This window comes from Suncus etruscus, chromosome 2, assembly GCF_024139225.1.
Source record: "Suncus etruscus isolate mSunEtr1 chromosome 2, mSunEtr1.pri.cur, whole genome shotgun sequence".
In the NCBI taxonomy this organism is placed as follows: Eukaryota; Metazoa; Chordata; class Mammalia; order Eulipotyphla; family Soricidae; genus Suncus; species Suncus etruscus.
In genome coordinates, this window is record NC_064849.1 from 22,016,334 (window position 1) to 22,040,621 (window position 24,288).

At 37.3% G+C, this 24,288-nt stretch overlaps 1 protein-coding gene across 1 annotated transcript in view; it reads right to left on the reverse strand.

Moving 5' to 3' along the window:
• LOC126001641 (scaffold attachment factor B2-like) overlaps positions 1-10,352 on the reverse strand; it is a 117,374-nt gene extending 107,022 nt beyond the window's left edge. The window contains 1 exon segment of the mRNA XM_049768919.1: positions 10,046-10,352. Coding sequence (XP_049624876.1) covers positions 10,046-10,352 — 307 coding nt within the window.
• Between the last annotated feature and the right edge of the window lie 13,936 nt (positions 10,353-24,288).

Genomic DNA, 24,288 nt, shown 5'->3' on the forward strand with positions numbered 1-24,288 from the left:
AAAGAGGTCAATTGCATTCCTCATCATGGAATTTTTTTTTTTATATTTGGAGCTCAATTTGGGGTTTTCTTAGAAAAATTGTGCTAGATAGAGAAGCATAGAGTGTTAGATCTCAATGAGGGATAACTAGAATTACACCAAAGGAAAGCCTGGACACTGTGTCTAGACCCCAGAGCCCAAGAGACATTGAGGCAGAAAGAACAGATGTGAAAACAAAAGGCATTCACCTAGGCAAACTTAAGTTTTAGTGATGTGTTGAGTGAAAATCAATAGATTCCTTTCCAAATGGCAGGGCCCATAGAATAAGTAGATCATGGACTTGCTTGTGTGACTTAATGTGGGACAATGTGCTATGTTACAAAGACTGGGACATATGAGCAACACTTTTTGTAATTTCCAAGAAATACTTCAATACAGCTAGAAAAGTCTTATGGAATAATTTCAAAAAGGAAAGGGAGAGGCAAAATATCTCATTAGCGTCTATTTTACTAGAAAATTTTCTGATAATTTTCTGGCACTCAAGATAATGTAAAATAGTCTATCTGTGATAATTTAAAACATAAAAGTAAATTGTTCAAGCTGTCTGCTTAAAGTTCAAGTAAGAATACATATAAAATTTGGGGGTTTCTTTAAGACTAATTAATCAGAACTTTCTGGCCCATGGTCTTATTATATATAGACTCTTAAAAGACTCCTCTCTTCTTTATAGTTTAGCATGGGTGGGTGCTGAATAAAATACAATGAAATCTCATCTTCCTGAATCATTATAAATAGAATAATATATGTAATAGGATATATAACACATATAATTGAAGAATATATATGTATATGTATATATATGTACATGTGTGTATATATATTTGGGGGGCTCAGGATTTATTCAGAGCTTACTTCTGGCTTTGTCCTCAGAAACTACTACTCTTGAAGGACTATGTGGGTGATCATCTTAGATTAAATCAGGCTGGTCATCTGCAAGGAAGGTAAAAAAATGGTAGGACAATAAATAAATTATTAAGTTAGAATATTATAATTGAGTTAGAATATTATAAATATTTTATGATTAAAGTTATTAGAGAGCTCAATTCTAATGGTATTTCTTATTTTCTCTTATCTTTAAACCATATTTTATAGATATGTATGCAAACCTTTAAAATTTTTTACTATCATCAGTTCTGGTTTTGCTGATATTAAATCCAGAAATACATCTACTTATGTGGTTTCTTGTTAGTTTTTTCAACAGAAAAAGTAATTTTTTTTCTTGACAAAACATTTATTTCATTCTGGCCTTTGTGTTCTTCTAATACAGAAAGCATATAGAAACTTATTTATCTGGAAATGTTATATTTTTCAAGAATTGGTGTAGGATATTGGTTTAGTCACTGAATTTTGATGGCACATCGCCGGTATCAACTATTATTTTCAAAACAAATTCCTGCTAGATGTAATAAACATTCATATTTGAAAAATTATTTTAAGAATAGTTCAGACTATCCTCCTGTTTTTGGAAGAGCCTTATGATTTATGAATAATCAAAGCATGGTGCTTTGTTAGTTGGCATAAGTGAGTCATCCTTGGCTCAGCTGCTGGTGGAGTTCAGGAGACAGGAAAAGGAAAACATGGATGGAGTTAGTATCTGGGAGCACTTCTGTGGAAAAAGCTCGCCAGGTGTTTGGAAGCTGTTGTACCTTGCAAATTCTCTTGGAAAGGCTGGCTGCCAGATAAAAAATGGAATTAAACCCTTTTAAGGAGGCGGAGACAGCTAGGATTTATTTATGTCTCAGGTTTGCCAATTTATAAATGGTGTCCTGGCCAAGTCACTCTTCTACTAGCTGGGTAAAAGGATTCTGCATATTTTACTTCTGTAGTGAAGGATTGTAATGTGATTATTATTGATGATGCATTAAGTGTTTTAACATGAAGTTCATAAATCACAAGCTATGATCTCAAGTTGGAATTTTCCATTAAGAATGGCATGTGGGAATCTGTAGAAAGCATCTGGATTCAGAACAGAGATACTGGATTTGGAAGATATTTGGAAGATATCTTATAGCTAGTGTCCTGAGCTCTGTTTGCCAAGTCTAGATCTTCCTACGTTTCAGTTTTCTTATCTCTAAAATGAAAAATATCCTTTGATGGATTGATTGCCTTACTACTTTGCAAATGTATCACAAATATTAGCTAATAGAAACAAAATATGTTCACTCTTTTTTTTTTTACTTCTCTCTGTGGTGGTGTGAGAATTCAAACCCTAAAACTTCCTTTGTATTTTTCTGTTTTATCATTTTTTTACTGCCTATTTTTTATCTTTAAATCATTCTCTAGGTAAGATATAGCTTTCCTTGTTCATTTCCCTGTATTCCCTTCTGTCTATGGTATATCTCTTTTGCAAGGTCCTGGCCTTGAAGAAGTGCTGGTTGTATTTATACCTGAAATCTCTGGAAACTTTGGTGAAGGATCTTTCAAATATTAGGCAGATGACTCAAGATAGACACTTAACTGTCTCATCTTATTTCTTTATAAAAATAATTTATCATAATGCCATGATTTACCAAATTGTTCATAATACATTTGTTTCAGGCATTAAATGTCAGAAAACAATCCCACCACTAGTGTGGCCTTCCCTTCAGCAGTGCACCCAATTTTCCACCCACCACCCTAGTTTGCCTCTTTTCAGGCACCTACAAATATATTTCATAGTATTTGTTACAACACAAAGCCAACATTTAGTTATCAAGGATCAATTTAAGGTATTTTTTTTATCTCTCTATGTTGTTGCTAAAATCAGTGTCTAAGGGTTTACTAGGCTGTGGTTGATACTAGTTGAATTTCAGTATTACTGTTTAAGCTTATTGAGTTTGGTAGATTTCTATGTAACTTTCACATTAGATTTTCGGTATCCTACTGGGCTGACACTACCATAAAGGTTTGAGGTGTCACACAGCCACTTACAGTCACACATTGCAGGATCTATAGATCTAAAAACATTTGCTGGCTTGGCAGTGTGATAAAATTAAATATTGGAGCTGAGAATTACTGTCAGTGTGTTGTTCTGGCTGTGGGTTGTTATAGCTTCAGGCAGAAAGGGAATCTGCCCCTCCTTTTCTGAGAAAGCTGGAAAAATATCATTCTGAACCAAATACCTGGGAAGAGTTGGTGACTATCATTTTCTTTTGGATCTTAAAGTGAAGCTGAAAAGTTTTTTCTGCAGGGAAGATGAAGGGTATAGGTGGAGGCATGCATTTTCCTGTGGCAGTGGGATGGGAAATAAGAATGTCACTTGGCGTATCCCCAATTTGAAAATAATCCAGAGTTAGTACACCACATTTCTTTATTTTTAGATTAATACCTTTATTTAAGCAACATGATTACAAACATATTTTTAATTGAGTTTTAGTTATAAAAAAAGTACACTCCTCTTCACCAGGGCAACATTCCCACCACCAATGTCCCCCATCTCCCTCCTCCCCAACATTCTATTTCTCTCACTCACTACCATTGTCATGATAGTTGTCAGTGTAGTTATTTCTCTAACTAAATTCACCACTCTTTGTGGTAAGTTTCATATCGTGGTCTGGTCCTTCCAGCCCTCATCTCTATTATCTCTGGGCATTATTACAATAATGCCTTTTATTTTTCTTAAATCATATAGATGAGTGAGACTATTCTGGGCCTATCTCTTTTCCTCTGACTTATTTCTTCAGCATAATAGTTTCCATGTTCATACACGTATAGAAAAATTTCAGGACTTCATTTTTCCTGACAGCCTCATAGTACCCCATTGTGCATATGTACCACAATTTCTTTAGCCACTCTTCTGTTTGGCATCTGGGTTGCTTTCAGATTCTGGCTATTGTAAATAGAGCTGAAATAAATATAGGTGTGCAGAAGGCATTTTTTTTCTGATTTGGATGAAACTTTTTATTAATATATTAAAGGACTATGATTACAAATACATTTGTATTTAGGTTTCAGTCATAAACAAGCACTTCTCTTCACCAATGCAACATTCCCACCACCAAAGCCCCCAATTCCCACCTTCCCCTGTCTTGTAGATATTACTCTCACTCACTACCATTATCATGATATTTGTTGGTGTAGTTATTTCTCTAAGTGAGCTCACTAATCCTTGTGGTAAGCATTATATCATGGGTTTGTCCTTTCAAATATCATATCTATTGTCTATGAGTTTTATTGCCATACTGTCTTTTATTGTGAGACTATTCTGTATTACCTCTCTCCCTCTGCCTCATTTCACTCAGCATAATAGTTTCTATGTCCTTTCATGCATAGGAAAATTTTATGACTTCATTTTTCATGACAGCTATATAGTATTTCATTACCACAGTTTCTATAGCCACTTATCTGTTGTTGGGCATTTGGGTTGTTTCCAGATTCTGGCTATTGTAATATAGCTACAATAAACATAGGCATGTTGAGAGCATTTTTGTATTGTGTTTTTGTGTTCCTAAGGTATATCCCTAGGAATGGTTTAACTAGATCATATGGGAGCAAATTTTCAATTTTTTGAGGACTGTTCATATTGTTTTCCATAAGGCTGGACTAGACAGAATTTTTGTACTGTGTTTTGGGGTACACCACATTTCTACCAGCCATCTTTTTTTATAATTCTTTAAAATACATTTTTGTTGGATTTGTATTTACATGCAACTCATTGCATGAGTTGTCACTTGTAAATTTAGCTTATACAACAATGAAGTCAAGAAAACATCATACAAATACCAGGAAGATAGTATGAAGGGCCAGACAACATATCATGCATGTTCAAGACCCTGGTCTCTTGCATCCTCTTGTTTTTCCAAGGTTCCTAGGTAATGTTGACTGTAACCTCTGAACACTAGAAAGGCCTAAGCAGCACTGCATTGCAAGCTGTTAGTTCATTCAACTGAGTATGGATATAATGTCTCTGCCATAGTTACCTTGAGTATTGCTTGGAAATCCTATCTCCACTACCACCATCTAAAAATAATTTCATTAATTTGCCTATAGTCCCATGTTTTTAATCAAACCAACAATATCCCCATATTGCTTTTCTAGTTAATACAGCTGTCCTAATAGACATTTTGATCTTTCTATATCAAACATTATTTTTACTTAACTACTATGGAAAAATTTTATTCATGTAACATATAAATAAAGTAAAATAGCATCAAACTTTAAAATATTCTGAGTCATTTCTATGCTCTATTATACCCAGATGCTATTTTCCCACCAAACACAGTTCCTTTGTTTTGGACTTTAACTAATTGAATTTTTATAAAATGTGACAAAGCTAGGCGTTTAAGTGTTTTCTTACATCAGATAGCAATGATCCAACTAAAAGTTTAGCTTAAAATGTTGAAACTAGGACCCAGAGAGATAGCACAGCGGCATTTGCCTTGCAAGCAGCCGATCCAGGACCAAAGGTGGTTGGTTCAAATCCCGGTGTCCCATATGGTCCCCCATGCCTGCCAGGAGCTATTTCTGAGCAGACAGCCAGGAGTAATCCCTGAGCAACGCCGGATGTGGCCCCCCAAAATATCTTGAAACTATAAAATGTTCTTTTTAAATTAACTTGGGATAATGATTTCTATGCTTCAAGTCTCCTGTAATGGAGAGATTTGGTGAATACTATTTTCACTACCTTGAAGCCAATTTCATCTTACCATAGTATTCTGGAAGACCTTGACCTGCCAATTGCATATTGAAACAAGAGTTAGTCTTGCTACTTATACTGTGATCCAAGACTCCTAAACTTTAGTATCAGCTTGGAGCTTTCCAGAAATGCAGGTGCCAGAACACCTACTGGATCAGAATCTACATTTCTAGTGAGATCTCAAATACATTCAAATCTTTTTTTTTTTTTTGATGGGAGGAGATATTTTCAAGAAGAAATGTAGAGATAGAAAAAAGACACTTTTGCAGAATGAAAAATTTTGAGGTAGCAAGGAATATAAAAGTGGTTGAATACATGTCTTTATCTTTAATGGGATTTCATTTTATCCAGAAATTGATATTTCTGCTTTCAAATATCAAGAATTTATGATACCAGGGCTTTTAGATAAGTTTTAGATAAGTTAATAAGTTTTCCTAACTTATTAGTGAAAAAAAGAGTGAGTGATAAAGTTGTAATTGAAACATTGTGTAAGTAGAATTTGTTCATTTACTAATTAAGTGTATTAATTTCTTGTGAGTCATATATGGTTTCAGATAGGGAAAATAAAATTTAAATAGAATGTTTTCTGAAAATTATAGTTTACTTAGAAATAAAAATATATTATCATAATTGCTCTTTCAGAAAGAATCACAGAGTACTTAAAATGGAGCTATGTAGGAGGACACATGGAATATTTTGGAAATCCACATGCATTGGAGAAATTGTCAATATTTACACTGACAATAAAGACTGGGAGATGATTTAGAAAAACGATAATTGTATTAAAAGAAACAGTATATATATGTTGTCAGCAATCATTTTATATCTAGAAGTAGAGCAGGGGTCTCAAACTCAATTTACCTGGGGACCACAGGAGGCAAAGTCGGGGGTGAGGCAGAGCTGCATAAGGATTTCGCTTACTGAATATTCGCAATAAAAAATCGCATTAGTAAGAAAAAAATCGCAAAATAATCGCATTAAACATTTGCATATCTGAATGGAACTGCTGGGGTATGCGAATGTTTAATGTGATTTTTTTTACTAATGCGATTTTTATTGCAATTATTCGGTAAGCAAAGAATCGCAAATACTGCGATATTTGAAAGCCGGCCACAGGCCACAAAATGTTCTACGGAGGGCCGCAAACGGCTGAGACCCCTGAAGTAGAGGAAGTATTAAAAATTGTGCAGGTACTAGAGAGATAATACTGCTGTTTGGGAACTTGCTTTCTTGTGGATAACCCAGGGTCGATACCCCACAAATATATGGTCCCCTGGGTTCACCAAGATGAGCCAGAGTTCATCACCAGAAGTAAGTTCCAGTCAGAGTCGGGGGGCCCTGCAAACAAACTAAAAACATTGCCCCAGAATTCCAAAGCATTTTTTTACTTATTTAACACATAAGTATATATTGAATTTATTCCATATATTGAATTTATTCCAGTTACAGAAAAGTTTTATGAGTCTTCTATAAAATTGGAAAGAGACATGATAAGTTTTCTATGCAAAGAGAACATGGTAGATAAAGGAACAAATTTGTAAGTGGACTTGTTTATTTATTCATTTTTTCATTTAATAAATATAAAACTTAGTAGGTGAACTCTGACTGCACTTTAGGAACTGTCAGAAGTTATTAAAATAGTGTTTGGGGTGGAATAATCTTATGGTAATAGAAATCGGTAACAATTAGTAAGTTCATATTCAGTCATGGGAACAAAGTTATGGAGGAACCACTGCTATTTCTGAATGGAAGTTCAAAAAAGGTTCCTAAACAGAAAATGACTTTTGAACTGAAAAGGAAGTGACAGCATTAAACATAAGGTGGTCCAGAAGAGTATCACACAATTGTAAAAGTGTCCTTCATATATTTAATGTATTATAAATATTTGAACTTGGAACCAAATCCCTCCTTGTTCTTGTGAGAATATTGTTAGTGTTTTCTTAAAAAGTTAATAATACTAACTATATAATTCAAATTTCAATTCTGTGTATGCACCTGTGCAAGATAAAAATACTATTATAGCTTTCTTGATCTGGAGGCTAGCTCTAGTCGGCATGGGGGTCTGGGGAGACCCCAGTTCGAAGGCCTTGTCCCTAGCTTGGGGGTGCAGGGAGCCTTGGTAGGCCCCCAGCTGTCCCCTCTCCTACCCTCCAGCCTCCAGGCCTTCCCTGGGACCCAGCCCAGGCAGCCAGAAAAGTTGGGTCCAAATTGGGGGGTGCTGAAAGCTACTCATTTTTATTAAGGCAGTCTCTGGCAATTTCTTACCAGTCTACATTTTCAAAACCACACGGGGGCAATAGCCTCCGTGCGCAAAGTAAATATTAATCCTATCATTCAGTTATGTTTTGTGTATGTAGAATGTCCATCTTGTATTCTGTCCTTTCGCACACCCCTGTAAAGCTCATTTTCACTCCTTAACTCTATCACCCCAAGCACCCCCCATTTACCCTGTTTAACTTCAGTACTTCACAGTCCCAATCACACAACAAAGTGGTGCACTGGATTTAACAACCCCCAACTATTTCAAAAGACATAAAATGGACACGTATGGCTTTTGAATATTTTATGTCTATTTTCTTTGACAGCTGTAACTGTTACTAAATATTCTCTTATACAGTGAAGATTTTCCCACTTTTATCTTTTCTTCTCTCTGTGAGCTGTTAAATACAGAATTTTTGATGAAAGAGTCCCTCAGATTAATGCTTATGTTTAACCATGTCATGGGGATTTTTGGACTTGTTCTTGAAGCCCCCATATGGGCCTATAACGCCATGTGGCATTGTTCCTTGTTTGCATAGGCACATTAAAATGGGAAAACTCTATACATACAAATAAGTTCCTATCTAATAGAGGTAGGAACATAGAAATCTTATAGAGTAATGGGTCCTTACATCCTGAACATTGACATAATGACCTGGCACAGGCCTCTGAAAAATGGGCATTCTTTATTCACCCCTGAACCAGGGAAGCTAACTATGAAACATCAAAGATCATTTATAACATCATCTGGAAGCAATCTTCTACCAGGGAAGACCCTACCGCTGCTCTGACATTGATCTGCTCAAAAGAGACTTCCCTCAACACTAAGAAGACTTGACAATAACAAGGACCTGCTTACAGGACAGGGCTCTCTGCATTGCCCTTTTATTGTGAGGTGAAACTAAAGGATGCTCTATACCATCCTGACTTCAATTTAGGATATGCAGATTCCAGGATCTTTAATACAGAAACATGATACCAACAACAGAGACTGTAAAAAATAAAAGTGTATTGGCAGTACAATGACTTGGATTGGACAAACTTGTTTTCCTGGAGCCTAGAGTTAGTCTTCTGCCAGGAAACTTCAGGGGTAGGGTCTCTGTGTAATTAGGCCAAGGCTTTTCCTTTCCATGTCCCTCATATTTTGGTGGGCCTATGCAAACAATAGCTGCAACTCTAACACCATTTATACAGTGCTCCTTTGACTCTAATTCTTAAAATAAAAAAACCCACTTAAACTTTTGTGATTAACTTAAACTGATATTCATGGGCAAGGAAATGTAAGGAAATACTATACCTTCACTGTTTAAGGAGTTACATAAGTTTTATGGCCTTAGATTGCTTTGTGTACTGCTAAGAAATGTTAATAATGTACTACAATCTGGGGACTTGAGGGACAAAGTAATTGTACATAGGTTCTATTTTATTTTTCTTAATGTTCTTTGGCTGAAGGTTCAAAAATTAAGGTATCAGCAAGGGGTTTTCTTCTAAGAATTTTGTTTATGGCTGATTGTCCTTCCACTGTAACTTTACCTTTTCCTCTTTCTTTGCATCTTTGTTCTCATAATTAAAAATAAATTTATAAAAAAAGAAAAAAATATTATTATACAAATTGGGAATATCCAAATAGTCATAAAAAAAGAATGAACAAGAAAACACTCAGAAATTGTTTGCTGATCTTTAATAAATGAGAATGAATTGCAATAAATGAGTCACAAATGAATGAATTCATGGAACTACAGAATTGAGGCAGTAAGTAAGCAGACAATTTGTCTTTGGTGACATAGACAGTCATAACTCTTGGTAGGCAGGTATTCTTTGAAATAGGATAAAGAAGTCTGGCCTATAGAAATGTCCTTTCTATTGTTTTGGTTGATGATCACATGATTTAACACCATTTACTAAAAATATAAGGAAAACTTGTTTCAAAATGCAAAGTTCTGTAATAAAAATAAAGATTTCTCTTTGTCATGAAAGGGATTTATCTTTCCTTCAATAGCTCATTTCTTTATATCCACTATTACAATGCTGTGTGTAATTATACACATAAATATTTTATATATATGTTGTGGATATAGATAGTAGGTCCTGATAATATATTTTGGGGCTGTAATCTCCAAAACCTGTACTAACCTGCAGAGTGCACGGAGGTCATGGACACAAAGGAACCCATCTCAAGAGCCAGAAAAGTCTTTGAGCTGTAGAATCTCAGGTCAAGTGCAAGAGGCATCCTGAAAAGAAAGACAACTGGCCCCCCTTGGAGAAGAGGATCAAAAGTTGGAACAAAGGCCACAAAGACCATTAGGGGCTCCAAACTCTCCCTTGGCAACCACTCTAGCAACAGAGTGAAGAGGTGTAGTATGGGTAAAGTATATTCAAAATAACTTGACCAGAAGACAAGCATACATGTGTTGTCAACATGCATGTCACGGACATCCATACTGCTGAAAACACATTGCCTGTGCACTCCCACCTCCCACCCCCATCTACCCTCTCAATGTGTTTGTTTTCATGCTTTCATGCTAGATATGTACCAATTCTCTTCACTTTGGAGAATCCAATGCTCTCTCTTAGACATGTCTCTACCAACCTTTCCTTACCTTCTTTTACTTCTCTAAAAAACATATCAGATTTTGTACCCTTCTGTAACTTGTCTTTGAGGGAAAGGCCACTATTCCAATGAGTCTGGGTAAGGTCTAGGACTATCTTTTCCTGAAAAGAGAAATTACTTCCTTTAGTGAGTAAACAGCTCTTAGAGCTCCCAAGCAATGGAATGATAAGGCCATCTTCTATGAATTTTGTGCAGCATAAGTGGAGAAATCAGGTTCTGCTTGACGGCTACTTTGTAGGATTGTGGGGTGAGAACATCCAAGCCATGGAGGGGCTCATCGCTGACTTTTTTTATTTTTGGTTTTTGGCAGTGGTCAAAGTTACTCTTGGAACTGGACTCAGAAATTACTCCTGGTGGTGCTTGGAGGACCATATGTGATGGACCAAGTGGAAAAGGCAAGAGAAAAAAAAAAAGCCTTATCTAGTGCACTATCGCTCTGGCAACTTTATAGCTGACTTTTTATCAGTCCTAAACATTTCATGTGCTCCCCCCATGACAGAGGCACCACTTCATATAGGCCACCTGAGGCCACCTGAGGAATCTCCAGTTCCATATAAATACATGAACATATTAGGTTGTATTAAGAATTACCAAAAAATTCTCATAGACTAACTATAAAAAATTATCGTCAGAATATCTAGAGGTAATTTTTTTTCACGACAAACCTGAGGGAATTGGGACACGTGTCTGGAAACAAGGCCACTGCAGGAAATAATCCAAACCAAGCTGAAGAGGTGAAATGAGTCTGGGGATCTTTCCACCACGTGGAGTGTGAGATCTGCTAGAGCCAGGGTATTTTGGGAAGAATAGAATCATCCCAGTGTTGAAGAACATGTTGGGGGTAGACTGCCTATCCAGAGGCTCTTCTTGCCCAGGTGGGATAAATTATATGTACAGAAGAAGCCATAGTTGATTAGGGTGAAGACCGGTTATCCAACAGGGGTTGTCATAATCCATTCATTATTTGATGGGGGCTTCTAGGTTTTGAAAATATATTTAAGACATAAATTACATATCCTCTCCAATTAGTGGACACTTTTGCAAGATGTCTTAAAGGGCCTGTGAGATAAAGTTTAGAACGATTCTTTGTCACTCTCAGGAATGTCTCTGAGAACTGAACCAGAACCCAGGCTTCTTTCTGTACACAGACAGGGCTTTTTTAGAATCTGCATCCGAAGTGGACAATTGATGTTATGGATGTTATGTTCTGTATCCTTTAAAAGAGAATTATAAGAAGAAAGAGAAATAATTATGTATAAACATTATGAAGAAATGAATTTCTTTTCATTTATTGTGCTTCCTTTGTTTTCTACCTAATCTGCAATAATATGTTCACACCTCAGGAGGGCGCTATCATCATACTGTTTCCAGAAAGCATTTCTGTCTAGCAACAAAAATATAGGAGTTTTTTGACATGTCTCACATCCTCCCTCTCCACCCCCCAGATTATGCTTTTTATTTCACCACTCCCTATTGAGAAGTGGTCAGAAAAATCCCCCAAAGCATTCTCTACTCTGACTCAGTACTTATTTTCTCGTCGTTAGAAAGTATGTTAAGTGAATCAACATTCATTTAAAAGAAGAAAACAGAGTGACTCATTTAAGGATAAACATATTTTAAAAGTATACTAAAAATACCCAAAGACAAAAGAGACAAGAGCCAGGAGGATCAGTCTATCATAGGAGATTTGACACAAAGAACAGGTAGGAGATTTAGGGCAAAGAAGAGGCCACTGTGACTAGAGTTGTGGGTGCTGAAAGAATGGAAAGTGATATGAATAATGCTCTAAGGCTGTATTAAGCCATGAGATATTCAGAATCCAAACATAACTGCTTGCACTAAATGAGTTAAGATGGAATAAAATTTTAAAAATTCCATTCTGTAGCTGTGATGAGGACACCCAAAGTCTCAATAGTTACATCTGGCAAGTGGTTTCTCTTGCTAGTCTGGCCAAGTACCCTACAGTCCCATCATCCCAGAAACTCCCAGCAACTAAGGTAGTACTCATTTGTTTGAAGGGGAAGAAAATATAGTCAGAGAATCATTGTTTACTTTGAAGAAATGGGAACACTAAACAATTTTACTGACTTCCAAGATCGCATCTGCACATACAGTCTTCCTCATTGCTATAAAGATATAAATATATAAAAGTAATAAACTTAACTTTCTAGGCATTGAAATTCAGCTTCCCCTGTTAAATAAACATCTGTGAATCCCTGGGCTCCTATCGTCATATATGTTATGTTATGTTATGTTATGCTATGCTATGCTATGCTATGTTAAGTTATGTTATGTTATGTTATGTTATGTTATGTTATGTTATGTTATGTTATGTTATGTTATGTTATGTTATGTTATGTTATTTATACCAATACCCATCAGTGTTTGGGTTTTTCCCCCTGGCTTTATGCTCAGGGATTACTCCTGGTCAGGGAACCATAAGTGGTCGTGGTATTGAAGAGGGCTCAGTCATATACAAAGCAAAGGCCTTAATTTCTTTACTCTCCCCAAATCTGGTTTAAATAAACCATATTGAAATGTAGGTATTAAAAATATTGTAGGGCTTGGTGCATAAAAATAATTTGTATAGGGTCCAGACGATTCTTATCAACATATAGTTAATTTTTTGTTGTTGTTTGTTTTGGGGCCACACCCAGCGGTGCTCAGAATTTTTTCTTGGCAAGCTCGGGGGACCATATGGGATGCCGGGAATCAAACCCAGGTTGGCCAGGTGCAAAGCAAATGCCCTACCTGCTGTGCTATCACTCCAGTCTTTAGATTTCTAGGAAATGTTTATGTCAGAGGATATGGAAGTGATTTTTAAACTAAAAAGAGATAGCTTGCCTCCAATTCCACACATCTTAAAGACAAAAATTTTCTATCTCTTTGATTTTCATGCTAGAATGATGAGCAACAGTTTTGTTCATTTCTTCCTGGGAGAGAAAGACATTTTTGATTTGTCTATTCAGAGAAAAAAAATGTAGTTTCATCTTCTTTAAGATTTTCAGGCACTGGAGAGAGGCTGGTTAGTAAAGACTTCTACACAGATCTTTGCTGATTAATGGTGCGATTATATCAGAACCTGTCAGGCAATCTAAATGGACCCAATAATCCACAATCCACATCTTGCAATCCAATCTTATAAGAAAAAGGGTGGTTACAGTTGGTTACTAAATTCTCTCCTCAGTAGCAGGTGGTAGAATGACAGGGATCAACACCAGGGCACCCACATGGAGGCTCTGTGCTGGGCACACTGTTTCTGTCTTCCCTTGCTTTCACCAACACAGACATACCAAAGCTTCCACACATGACATTTCCCTTTCTCCTTTTCTCCTTGAAGAAAGGAGCCTGAGTTTGAAAGTGTGTTCCCTGCAGTAAAGGACATGACTAAGAGGTGAAACAGCTACTCTTGGGGCCTAAAAAAGTATCCTCCAGATGATACATTCTAGGACAGACACTCAGGACAATCAAGGAGAGCTATTTGTCACTTAGCTGTGACATAATGATTTTGTCATGTTGCTAGACAGTTTTCCTAATGCCTTTATTGGAAAAAAGAGCAAGAGAATAAAAAATATGAACATCAAGCTTTCTATGTCCAAATAAATACATGTGCATACATAAGTATATACATGTTGACAGAGATGCTCTGTGAGTAAAAGGCATTGAAAGACAGTTTTATGTTTAAACATACCTGTCTCTAAATGGTATGCACATTAAAAATACTCAAATATATGTTGGCCTTAGTAAGATATGTGGTTATTTTTATGTGTGGGAAAATATAAGTATAGAGAAAGAAGGTGCAACTAAGTCACTTTGAATTTTAAAAAAGTCATCATAATAGAAAGAACAATTTTTTGAGATAATAGATGAGTATTGTCAAGATAATAATCCACTCACCTTTCTTTCTTTCTTTCTTTCTTTCTTTCTTTTTCTTTCTTTCTTTCTTTCTTTCTTTCTTTCTTTCTTTCTTTCTTTCTTTCTTTCTTTCTTTCTTTCTTTCTTTCTTTCTTTCTTTCTTTCTTTCTTTCTTTCTTTCTTTTCTTCTTCTTTCTTCTTCTTTCCTTTCTTTTTCTTTCTTTCTTTCTTTCTTCTTTTCTTTCTTCTTTCCTTCTTTCTTCCTTCCTTCCACCTTCCTTCCTCCTTCCTTCCTCCTTCCTCCTTCCTTCCTTCCTTCCTTCCTTCCTTCCTTCCTTTCGTTTTTGGGCCACAACCTGGCAGTGCTCAGAGGTTCCTCCTGACCCCAAACTCTGGAATTACTCGTGACTATTTTTAGGGAACCATACAGTATGTAAAGGATGGGAATCTGGTCAGCCGTTTGTAAGGCAAATGCCCTACCTGCTGTACTAACTCTTCAGCGCCTCAACTCAATCTTCAAATCTTAGAAGGTAAAATAATAATTATACGGGGGTGTTCTCTGATCACAATAAGATAGGTTAAGGAGGGAGACATTCGTGTGTCATGATCTATTGGAAGAGGAAGCAGAGATACGGAAGTCAGTGAGGAGAGAGTCCAGGAAGCAGGGAGGCAAAGATGCACTTGCGTATTGTTACTATGGGGATTTAGCTTTGCTTTTCTTGCAGCTATGCAGCAGCTGAAAATCCAAAGCACTTTAGTGCAACTGTAAGAGTTAGTGAGCAGAAACTTGTGTGCAGTATTTTCAGGACACCTTCGACATGCTACAAATTATTTCTACTTAATGGTAGTACTTTTAGGAGTGAATTTAACTTCTAGAGTAATAAAATTTTTAATTCCAAGTAGTATGAAATAGATCTCTATTTCAAAATAGTACCAGGAACACTAGAATTTAATTCAATGCCCAGATCAAAGAGAGTTATTAGTGGTTCTGATGTTAATAAAATTCTTAACCACTTTCTTTCCAAAACCTTTCCTCAATAGATTGCTCAACCTCCATTTTTCCAAGTTTTTCTCAAGATATTAATGCTCCAATAATTCATTGCATTGCTCCCAAAGTACAATATTCCAAGAAACCGTCTTAAAATACTTAATAACTGTCCAGCTTGTGTGATTCTGTAGATGAGCTAATGTATTCGATACAATTTATGAAAAATGGGAATTTCAGCTAAGTATCATGAGGAATGGTCTGAAAAATGGCTTGGTAGTTGTAAATTGGGACTGCACGGTGAACCTTAATGCATATTATTTTTCTAAATCCATTCTTTAGTTCTTTCTAAAGACTTTATGTGTTTGTTAGCCCCTACAATCAATAACCTATCTGAGCATCATTCATTTTTAATTTCTACCACTTTATACTTCAAGTTTTAGGCACTCACTGAGGTGGGCAGATAGAAATCTGACACCTTATCATTATTAAAAAAATTACCAAGACAGGAGTCTGATTTAAGTCAATACATTAATAGAATACAGCTGAAAAGGGCATAAATTTAAAAATTATTAAAAGATCTTAATTTGGACTTCTTTCTGAAATAAATTCTTTGTAGTTAGACCAAAGGCATAAATAATTTTTAAGTTTAATAAAAAATTAAATTCAGGACAGCATTCTAATTAAAGGTTAATATTAAGCAATTGTTAAAACCACATGTATTAAAGTTCTTTCTGAGGGAGAACAATATTTTCAAATGTTAATTAATTCTGCTTCCTAGGAAAAAGAAAAAGAACCATCTGCTCTATTTTTTTAGCCCCACTTCAGACATAATTTACCTCTAGAAGGGTTTATTTTCCAATCACTCATCACCAGTCATTTAGGTAGAGCTGTTTGGGTGTGAAATTTGAATTTTGTATGTCTTTATCAGCAACACAAAACAAAGAATCCAATAGCTACAAGACTGTACTGATTAGATATGCCATGAAGGTGAACCCAGCACTTATCATCTGCTATGCCCTCTGTAGAAGTTTTATCAGAATGAGGAGCTGATGACCTTCTAAAAAGTCCTTATGTCTGTGTGTGTTTTCCTCTCATTTTCAGTAATGAAAACATAGTCCACCAGGGCAAAAGTTTTAACAAAGCTTATCTGATGCTGGTTCAGAGGCTCATTGCATAAAGGACATCATTGTTCTATTTAAGAATATGATCTGTACAGAACACTAACAAGGGATTTGGGTACAGAGATTAGATAAAAAAATTCATCAAATGCTTCTTCTAGGGAAATCACAGAAAATACATACATGTATGGTTAGAATACATAACACAGTTCACACTTTTTATGCAATTGCTATATAACTACATATATACATGGCATCTTACAAATATATTTGACAAATCTTTTGAACCAAACAAAAAAGTAATTACAGAACTTTGAGGATTTTTCTTTTCTACTTCATATTTACTTAAAATGCTTTCCATCATTTTCCCATACCAGAATCTCACACAATATTGAATTAGATACATATATTTTTAAATTTTAGCTTTTTTTAGTTTGGGAGTATGATTTTTGTGCGTTAATTTTGTAAATACCTGGATATAATCAGGGCTTATCCCTGGTTCTATGCTCAGGGATCACTTCTGACAAAAGTCAGTGAACCATAAGATACCAGAGATTGAAATGGGTTGGCTATGTACAAAGCAAGATACTTAGCCATTGGAGAGAAAATTCTCTGCAATCTGAATATTTTAATAGGGAATTACTGAGATAAAAATTAAAAACAAAGTCAAATTGTACTAGCCCCTAACAAGAGTAGCCATGCAATAATTGTACTTTTTTTTTTTTTTTTTTTTTTTTTGTCATTAAGAAGTATTCAACGCTAGGGGGCAGGGAAAGAGGTGTTCATCTCATGAAAACACAAGGGTCAGTTTGGTGCTTGGACTGGTTGGTTTCCCAGAATCACCAAATGTAGTCCTGGAAATCCTTGACTTGCTGAGATGACCTTAGTGGACCTAGTGAACCCCAGAACAACTGATTTCAGACAGAAGCTTAAAATTGAGGCCCCTAGAGCATTGAAATGTGCTGCTGGGCAGAGGAAGAATTACCTGAGCTGGCTCCTGAGGCTCCTGAAACATTGTGTATCCCAGGCTAATAAGAAACCTAAAGTAGTTTATCAAAAAATTTTTGTTGTTATTTCTGGGTCAGATCTTACTTTATTCTGGATCTCTGCTCAGGATAACTCCTGGTAAGGTCCAGGGAGCAATATGGGATGCCTGGAATTGGTGACAAGCAAGGTAAGTTCCCTATACACTTCACTCTCTTCAGCACCTAAAACATACATTTTTATTTAAATATGTCTTTGTAGTTTGGGTTCTAAAAATTTGTGAAAGGTTTGTGTTTCCACTTGTAAGCCCACATTTTCTGCAGTTTTGTAGTTTATGATAATTTTTATTATACTACATGACAGTGTTCTAATATCATAATTTAAGATAAAATTTAAAAACACCAGTTGAAACATTGAGTGTGAACATGAGAAATAGTTAGATTTGAATGTAGGTGGGCTCAATTTTTCTTCTAGATAAACTTATTATTTATTTTTTAATCTTTTTTATTCAGAATTTAGGTATTTATGTATTTAAAAGAAAGATTTCTTATCCTTTATTACTACCAGTTCACATCAATCGCACTTAAATAAACGTCTAAAAGACAATTATTGGCTTACTAATGGAAAGTCAAGGGAGAGTTTTATTTTCATGTAGAGCTGATAACTAATACGCTAACTATATCTGTAGAGCTAGATTTTCTCACTGTGGTCTGATCTATGTTAAAATCTCAATTTTATTTATTTTATTTTTTAATATATTTTTTATTTAAAAACCTTGATTATATACATGATTGTGTTGTTTGGGTTTCAGTCATGTAAAGAACACCACCCATCACCAATGCAACATTCCCATTACCAATGTCCCAAATCTCCCTCCTGCCCACCCAACCCCTGCCTGTACTCTAGACAGGCTTTCTATTTCCTTCATACATTCTCATTATTAGGATAGTTCTAAATTTAGTTATTTCTCTAACAAAACTCATCCCTGTTTGTGGTGAGCTTCATGAGGTGAGCTGTAACTTCCAGCCCTTCTCTATTTTGTGTCTGAAAATTATTACTGCAAGAATGTTTCATTTTTCTTAAAACCCATAGATGAATGAGACCATTCTGTGTTTTTCTCTCTCTCTCTGAATTATTTCACTCAGCATAATAGATTCCATGTACTTCCATGTATAGAAAAATTTCATGACTTCATCTCTCCTGACAGCTGCATAATACTCCATTGTGTATATATACCAGTTTCTTTAGCCATTTGTCGGTTGAAGGGTATCTTGGTTGTTTCCAGAGTCTTGCTCTGGTAAATAGTGCGGCAATGAACATAGGTGTAAGGAAGGGATTTTTGTATTGAATTTTTGTGTTCCTAGGGTATATTCCTAGGAGTAGTATAGCTGAATCGTATGGGAGCTCGATTTCCAGTTTTTGGAGGAATCTCCATATAGCTTTCCATAAAGGTTGAACTAGAAGGCACTCCCACCAGCAGTGGATAAGAGTTCCTTTCTCTCCACATCCCCGCTACACTGCGTGTTCTCATTCTTTGTGATGTGTGCCAATCTCTGGGGTGTGAGGTGGTACCTCATAGTTGTTTTGAATTGCATCTCCATGATGATTAGTGATGTGGAGCATTTTTTCATGTGTCTTTTGGCCATTTGTATTTCTTCTTTGTCAAAGTGTCTGTCCATTTCTTCTCCCCATTTTTTGATGGAACTAGTTGTTTTTTTCTTGTAAATTTCTGTCAGTGCCTTGTATATTTTGGAGATTAGCCCCTTATCTGATGGGTATTGGGTGAATAGTTTCTCCCACTCAGTGGGTGGCTCTTGTATCCTGGGTGCTATTTCCTTTGAGGAGCAGAAGCTTCTCAGTTTAATATATTCCCATCTGTTAATCTCTGCTTTCACTTGCTTGGAGAGTTCAGTTTCCTCCTTGAAGATGCCTGTAGTCTCAATGTCCTGGAGTGTTTTGCCTATGTGTTGTTCTATATATCTTATGGTTTTGGGTCTGATATCAAGGTCTTAATCTATTTGGATTTTACCTTCGTACATGAGATTCACTGGGGGTCTAAGTTCAATTTTTTCAAGTGGCTAGCCAGTTATGCCAACAGCACTTGTTGAAGGGGCTGTTTTGCTCCATTTAGGATTTTCTGCTCCTTTATCAAACATTAGGTGATTGTATGTCTGGGGATCAATGTCTGAGTATTCAAGCCTATTCCACTGATCTGAGGACCTGTCTTTATTCTAATACTATGCTGCTTTGATAACTATTGCTTTGTAGTACAGTTTAAAGTTGGGGAAAGTGATTTCTCCCATATTCTTTTTCCCAATGATTGCTTTAGCTATTCTAGGGTGTTTATTGTTCCAAATGAATTTCAAAAGTGCCTGATCCACTTCTTTGAAGAATGTCATGGGTATCTTTAGAGGGATCACATTAAATCTGTACAATGCTTTGGGGAGTATTGCCATTTTGATGATGTTAATCCTGCCAATCCATGAGCAGGGTATGTATTTCCATTTCTGCATGTCCTCTCTTATTTCCTGGAGCAGAGTTTTATAGTTTTCTTTGTATAGGTCCTTCACATTTTTAGTCAAGTTGATTCCAAGATATTTGAGTTTGTGTGGCACTATTGTGAATGGGGTTGTTTTCTTAATGCCCATTTCTTTCTTATTACTATTGGTGTATAGAAAGGTCATTGATGGGCCCGGATAGATAGCACAGCGGCGTTTGCCCTGCAAGCAGCCGATTCAGGACCAAAGGTTGTTGGTTCAAATCCCGGTGTCCCATATGGTCCCCTGTGCCTGCCAGGAGCTATTTCTGAGCAGACAGCCAGGAGTGACCCCTGAGCAATGCCGGGTGTGGCCTAAAAACTGAAAAAAAAAAAAGAAAGAAAGGCCATTGATATTTGTGTGTTAATTTTGTAGCCTGCCACCTTGATATATGAGTCTATTGTTTCTAGAAGCTTTTTGGTAGAGTCTTTAGGGTTTTCTAAGTAGAGTATCATGTCATCTTCTAACAGCGAGAGCTTGACTTCTTCCTTTCCTATCTGGATTCCCTTGATATCTTTTTCTTGCCTAATCGCTATAGCAAGTACTTCCAGTGCTATGTTGAATAGGAGTGGTGAGAGAGGACAGCCTTGTCTTGTGTCAGAATTTAGAAGGAAAGCTTTTAGTTTTTTTCTCCATTGTGGATAATATTTGCACTAGCTTGTCGTAGATGGCCTTGACTATATTCAGAAAGGTACCTTTCATTCCTATCTTGCTGAGAGTTTTGATCAAGAATGGTTGGACCTTATCAAATGTTTTCTCTGCATCTATTGATATAATCATGTGATTTTTATTTTTCTTGTTGTTGATGTTGTGTATTATGTTGATAGATTTATGGATGTTAATCCATCTTTGCATTCCTGAAATGAAACCTACTTGGTCATAGTGGATGATCTTCTTAATGAGGTATTAAATCCTATTTGCCAGGATTTTATTGAGGATCTTTGCATCTGTGTTCATCAGCAATATTGGTCTGTAATTTTCTTTTTTGGTAGATTCTCTGTCTGGTTTAGGTATCAAGGTGATGTTGGCTTCACAAAAGCTATTTGGAAGTATTTCTGTTTGTTCAATTTCATGAAAGAGTCTTGCCAGGATTGATAGTAGTTCCTCTTGAAAGGTTTGAAAGAATTCATTAGTGAATCCATCTGGGCCTGGGCTTTTTGTTTTGGGCAGACATTTGATTACTGTCTTAATTTCCTCAGTAGTGATGGGATTGTTTAGATATGCTACATCCTCTTCATTCAACCATGGAAGATTATAAGAGTCCAAGAATTTATCCATTTCTTCCAGGTTCTCATTTTTAGTGGCATAGAGTTTCTCAGAGTAGTTTCTGATTACTCTTTGAATCTCTGCCATATCAGTAGTGATCTATCCTTTTTCATTTCTAATATGAGTTATCAAGTTTCTATCTCTCTCTCTGTTAGTTTTGCCAGTGGCCTATCAATCTGGCTTATTTTTTTTTTCAAAGAACCAACTTCTGCTTTCATTGATTTTTTGGATTGTTTTTTGGGTTTCCACTTCATTGATTTCTGCTCTCAGTTTTGTTATTTCCTTCTGTCTCCCTAGTTTTGGTTCCTTTTGTTGAGCACTTTCTAATTCTATGAGCTGCTTCATTAAGCTATGCAGTTATGCCCCTTCTTCTTTCTTGACGTGTGCTTGCAAAGCTATAAATTTTCCTCTCAGCACCACTTTTGCTGTGTCCCATAAGTTCTGATAGTTTGTGTCTCTATTGTCATTTGTTTCCAGGAAGGTTTTGATTTCCTCTTTGATTTCATCTCGGACTCACTGGATATTTAGTATTAGGCTGTTTAACTTCCAGTATTAAAGTTTTTCTTCTGTGTCCCTTTGTAGTTCACATATAATTTCAGGGCCTTGTGGTCAGCAAAGGTAGCCTGCAAAATTTCTATCCTCTTGATATTATGGAGGTATGTTTTATGTGCTAGCATGTAGTCTATCCTGGAGAATGTTCCATGTACATTAGAGAAGAATGTGTATCCATGCTTCTGGGGGTGGAGTGTCCTGTATATATCTACTAGGCCTCTTTCTTCCATTTCTCTTTTCAGGTCTATTCCATTCTTGTTGGGTTTCTGTCTGGTTGACCTATCAAGTGTTGACAATGCCATGTTGAGGTCTCCCATAACTATTTTGTTGTTATTGATACTATTTTTCAAATTTGTCAACAATTGTATTAAATAGTTTTCTGGCCCCACATTTGGTGCATGTATGTTTAGGAGAGTGAGTTCTTCCTGTTGTATAAATCCCTTGATTAATACAAAATGTCCATCTTTGTCCCTTATAACTTTCATGAGTATAAAGTTTGCATCATCTGATATTAGTGTGGCCACTCCAGCTTTTTTATGGGTGTTGTTTGCTTGGATAATTTTCCTCCAGCCTTTTATTTTGAGTCTATACTGGTTCTGACTATTCATGTGCGTTTCTTATAGGCAGCAGAAAGTTGGGTTGAGTTTATGATCCATTTAGCCACTCTGTGTCTCTCTTTTTTTTTTTTTTGGTTTTGGGCCACACCCAGTGACGCTCAGGGGTTACTCCTGGCTATGCGCTCAGAAGTTGCTCCTGGCTTCTTGGGGGACCATAGGGGACGCCGGGGGATCGAACCGTGGTCCATCCTAGGCTAGCGCAGGCAAGGCAGGCACCTTACCTCCAGCGCCACTGCCCGGCCCATAAATTTTTTTTTTTTTTTTTTTTTGGTTTTGGGTAACACCTGGCGGTGCTCAGGGGCTACTCCTGGCTGTCTGCTCAGAAATAGCTCCTGGCAGGCACGGGGGACCATATGGGACACCGGGATTCGAACCAACCACCTTAGGTTCTGGATCGGCTGCTTGCAAGGGCAAGCACCACTGTGCTATCTCTCCGGGCCCACACTCTGTGTCTCTTAACTGGTGCATTTAGAGAGAAATAATTGTCCTGGAATTTAGTGCCATTTTTTCTATCAAATTTTGATGTGTCTATTGGTCAGTCTTGTCTTAAAGAAGGTCTTTCAGGTTTTTTTTAAAGACTGGTTTTGAGTCTGTAAAGTGTCTGAGCTGTGACTTTCGTTTTCAGTCTAGCTGGCTGTTCCTGGAGCCCCGCAGCTCTGGAATCAACCCACTTTGCATTTGCATTCTCTGAAGCATCTCCAGACAAGTGATTAACAACTCAAGTATTGGCGAAAGTACACCGGCCCAGTGGGGCCCAACTGTGAAAAACTGTGAGTGTGACCTGTCTATGTCTGTCTACTGTCCTCTTGCATGAAACTCTTGCGAGTGGGGCAAAAAGAGGCTCCAGAAACCTCGCTCGCCCAGACGCCATTTTCCGGAAGGGACTACAGAGCATGAAAACCGGCTAAGCTTTGCAAAAGCCGGCTCCCTGTGTGCGACACCAGGCGGGGAAAAGCTGCAAAAGTACACCGGCCCAGTGAGGCCCAACTGTGAAAAACTGTGAGTGTGACCTGTTTATGTCTGTCTACTGTCCTCTTGTGTGAAACTCTTGCGAGTGGGGCAAAAAGAGGCTCCAGAAACCTCGCTTGCCCAGACGCCATTTTCAGGAAGGGACTACAGAGCATGAAAACCGGCTAAGCTTTGCAAAAGCCGGCTCCATGTGTGCGACACCAGGCGGGGAAAATCCGCGAAAGTACACCGGCCCAGTGGGGCCCAACTGTGAAAAACTGTGAGTGTGACCTGTCTATGTCTGTCTACTGTCCTCTTGCGTGAAACTCTTGTGAGTGGGGCAAAAAGAGGCTCCAGAAACCTCGCTCGCCCAGACGCCATTTTCAGGAAGGGACTACAGAGCATGAAAACCGGCTAAGCTTTGCAAAAGCCGGCTCCCTGTGTGCGACACCAGGCGGGGAAAAGCTGCGAAAGTACACCGGCCCAGTGGGGCCCAACTGTGAAAAACTGTGAGTGTGACCTGTTTATGTCTGTCTACTGTCCTCTTGCGTGAAACTCTTGCGAGTGGGGCAAAAAGAGGCTCCAGAAACCTCGCTCGCCCAGACGCCATTTTCAGGGAGGGACTACAGAGCATGAAAACCGGCTAAGCTTTGCAAAAGCCGGCTCCATGTGTGCGACACCAGGCGGGGAAAATCCGTGAAAGTACTCCGGCCCAGTGGGGCCCAACTGTGAAAAACTGTGAGTGTGACCTGTCTATGTCTGTCTACTGTCCTCTTGCGTGAAACTCTTGTGAGTGGGGCAAAAAGAGGCTCCAGAAACCTCGCTCGCCTAGACGCCATTTTCAGGAAGGGACTACAGAGCATGAAAACCGGCTAAGCTTTGCAAAAGCCGGCTCCCTGT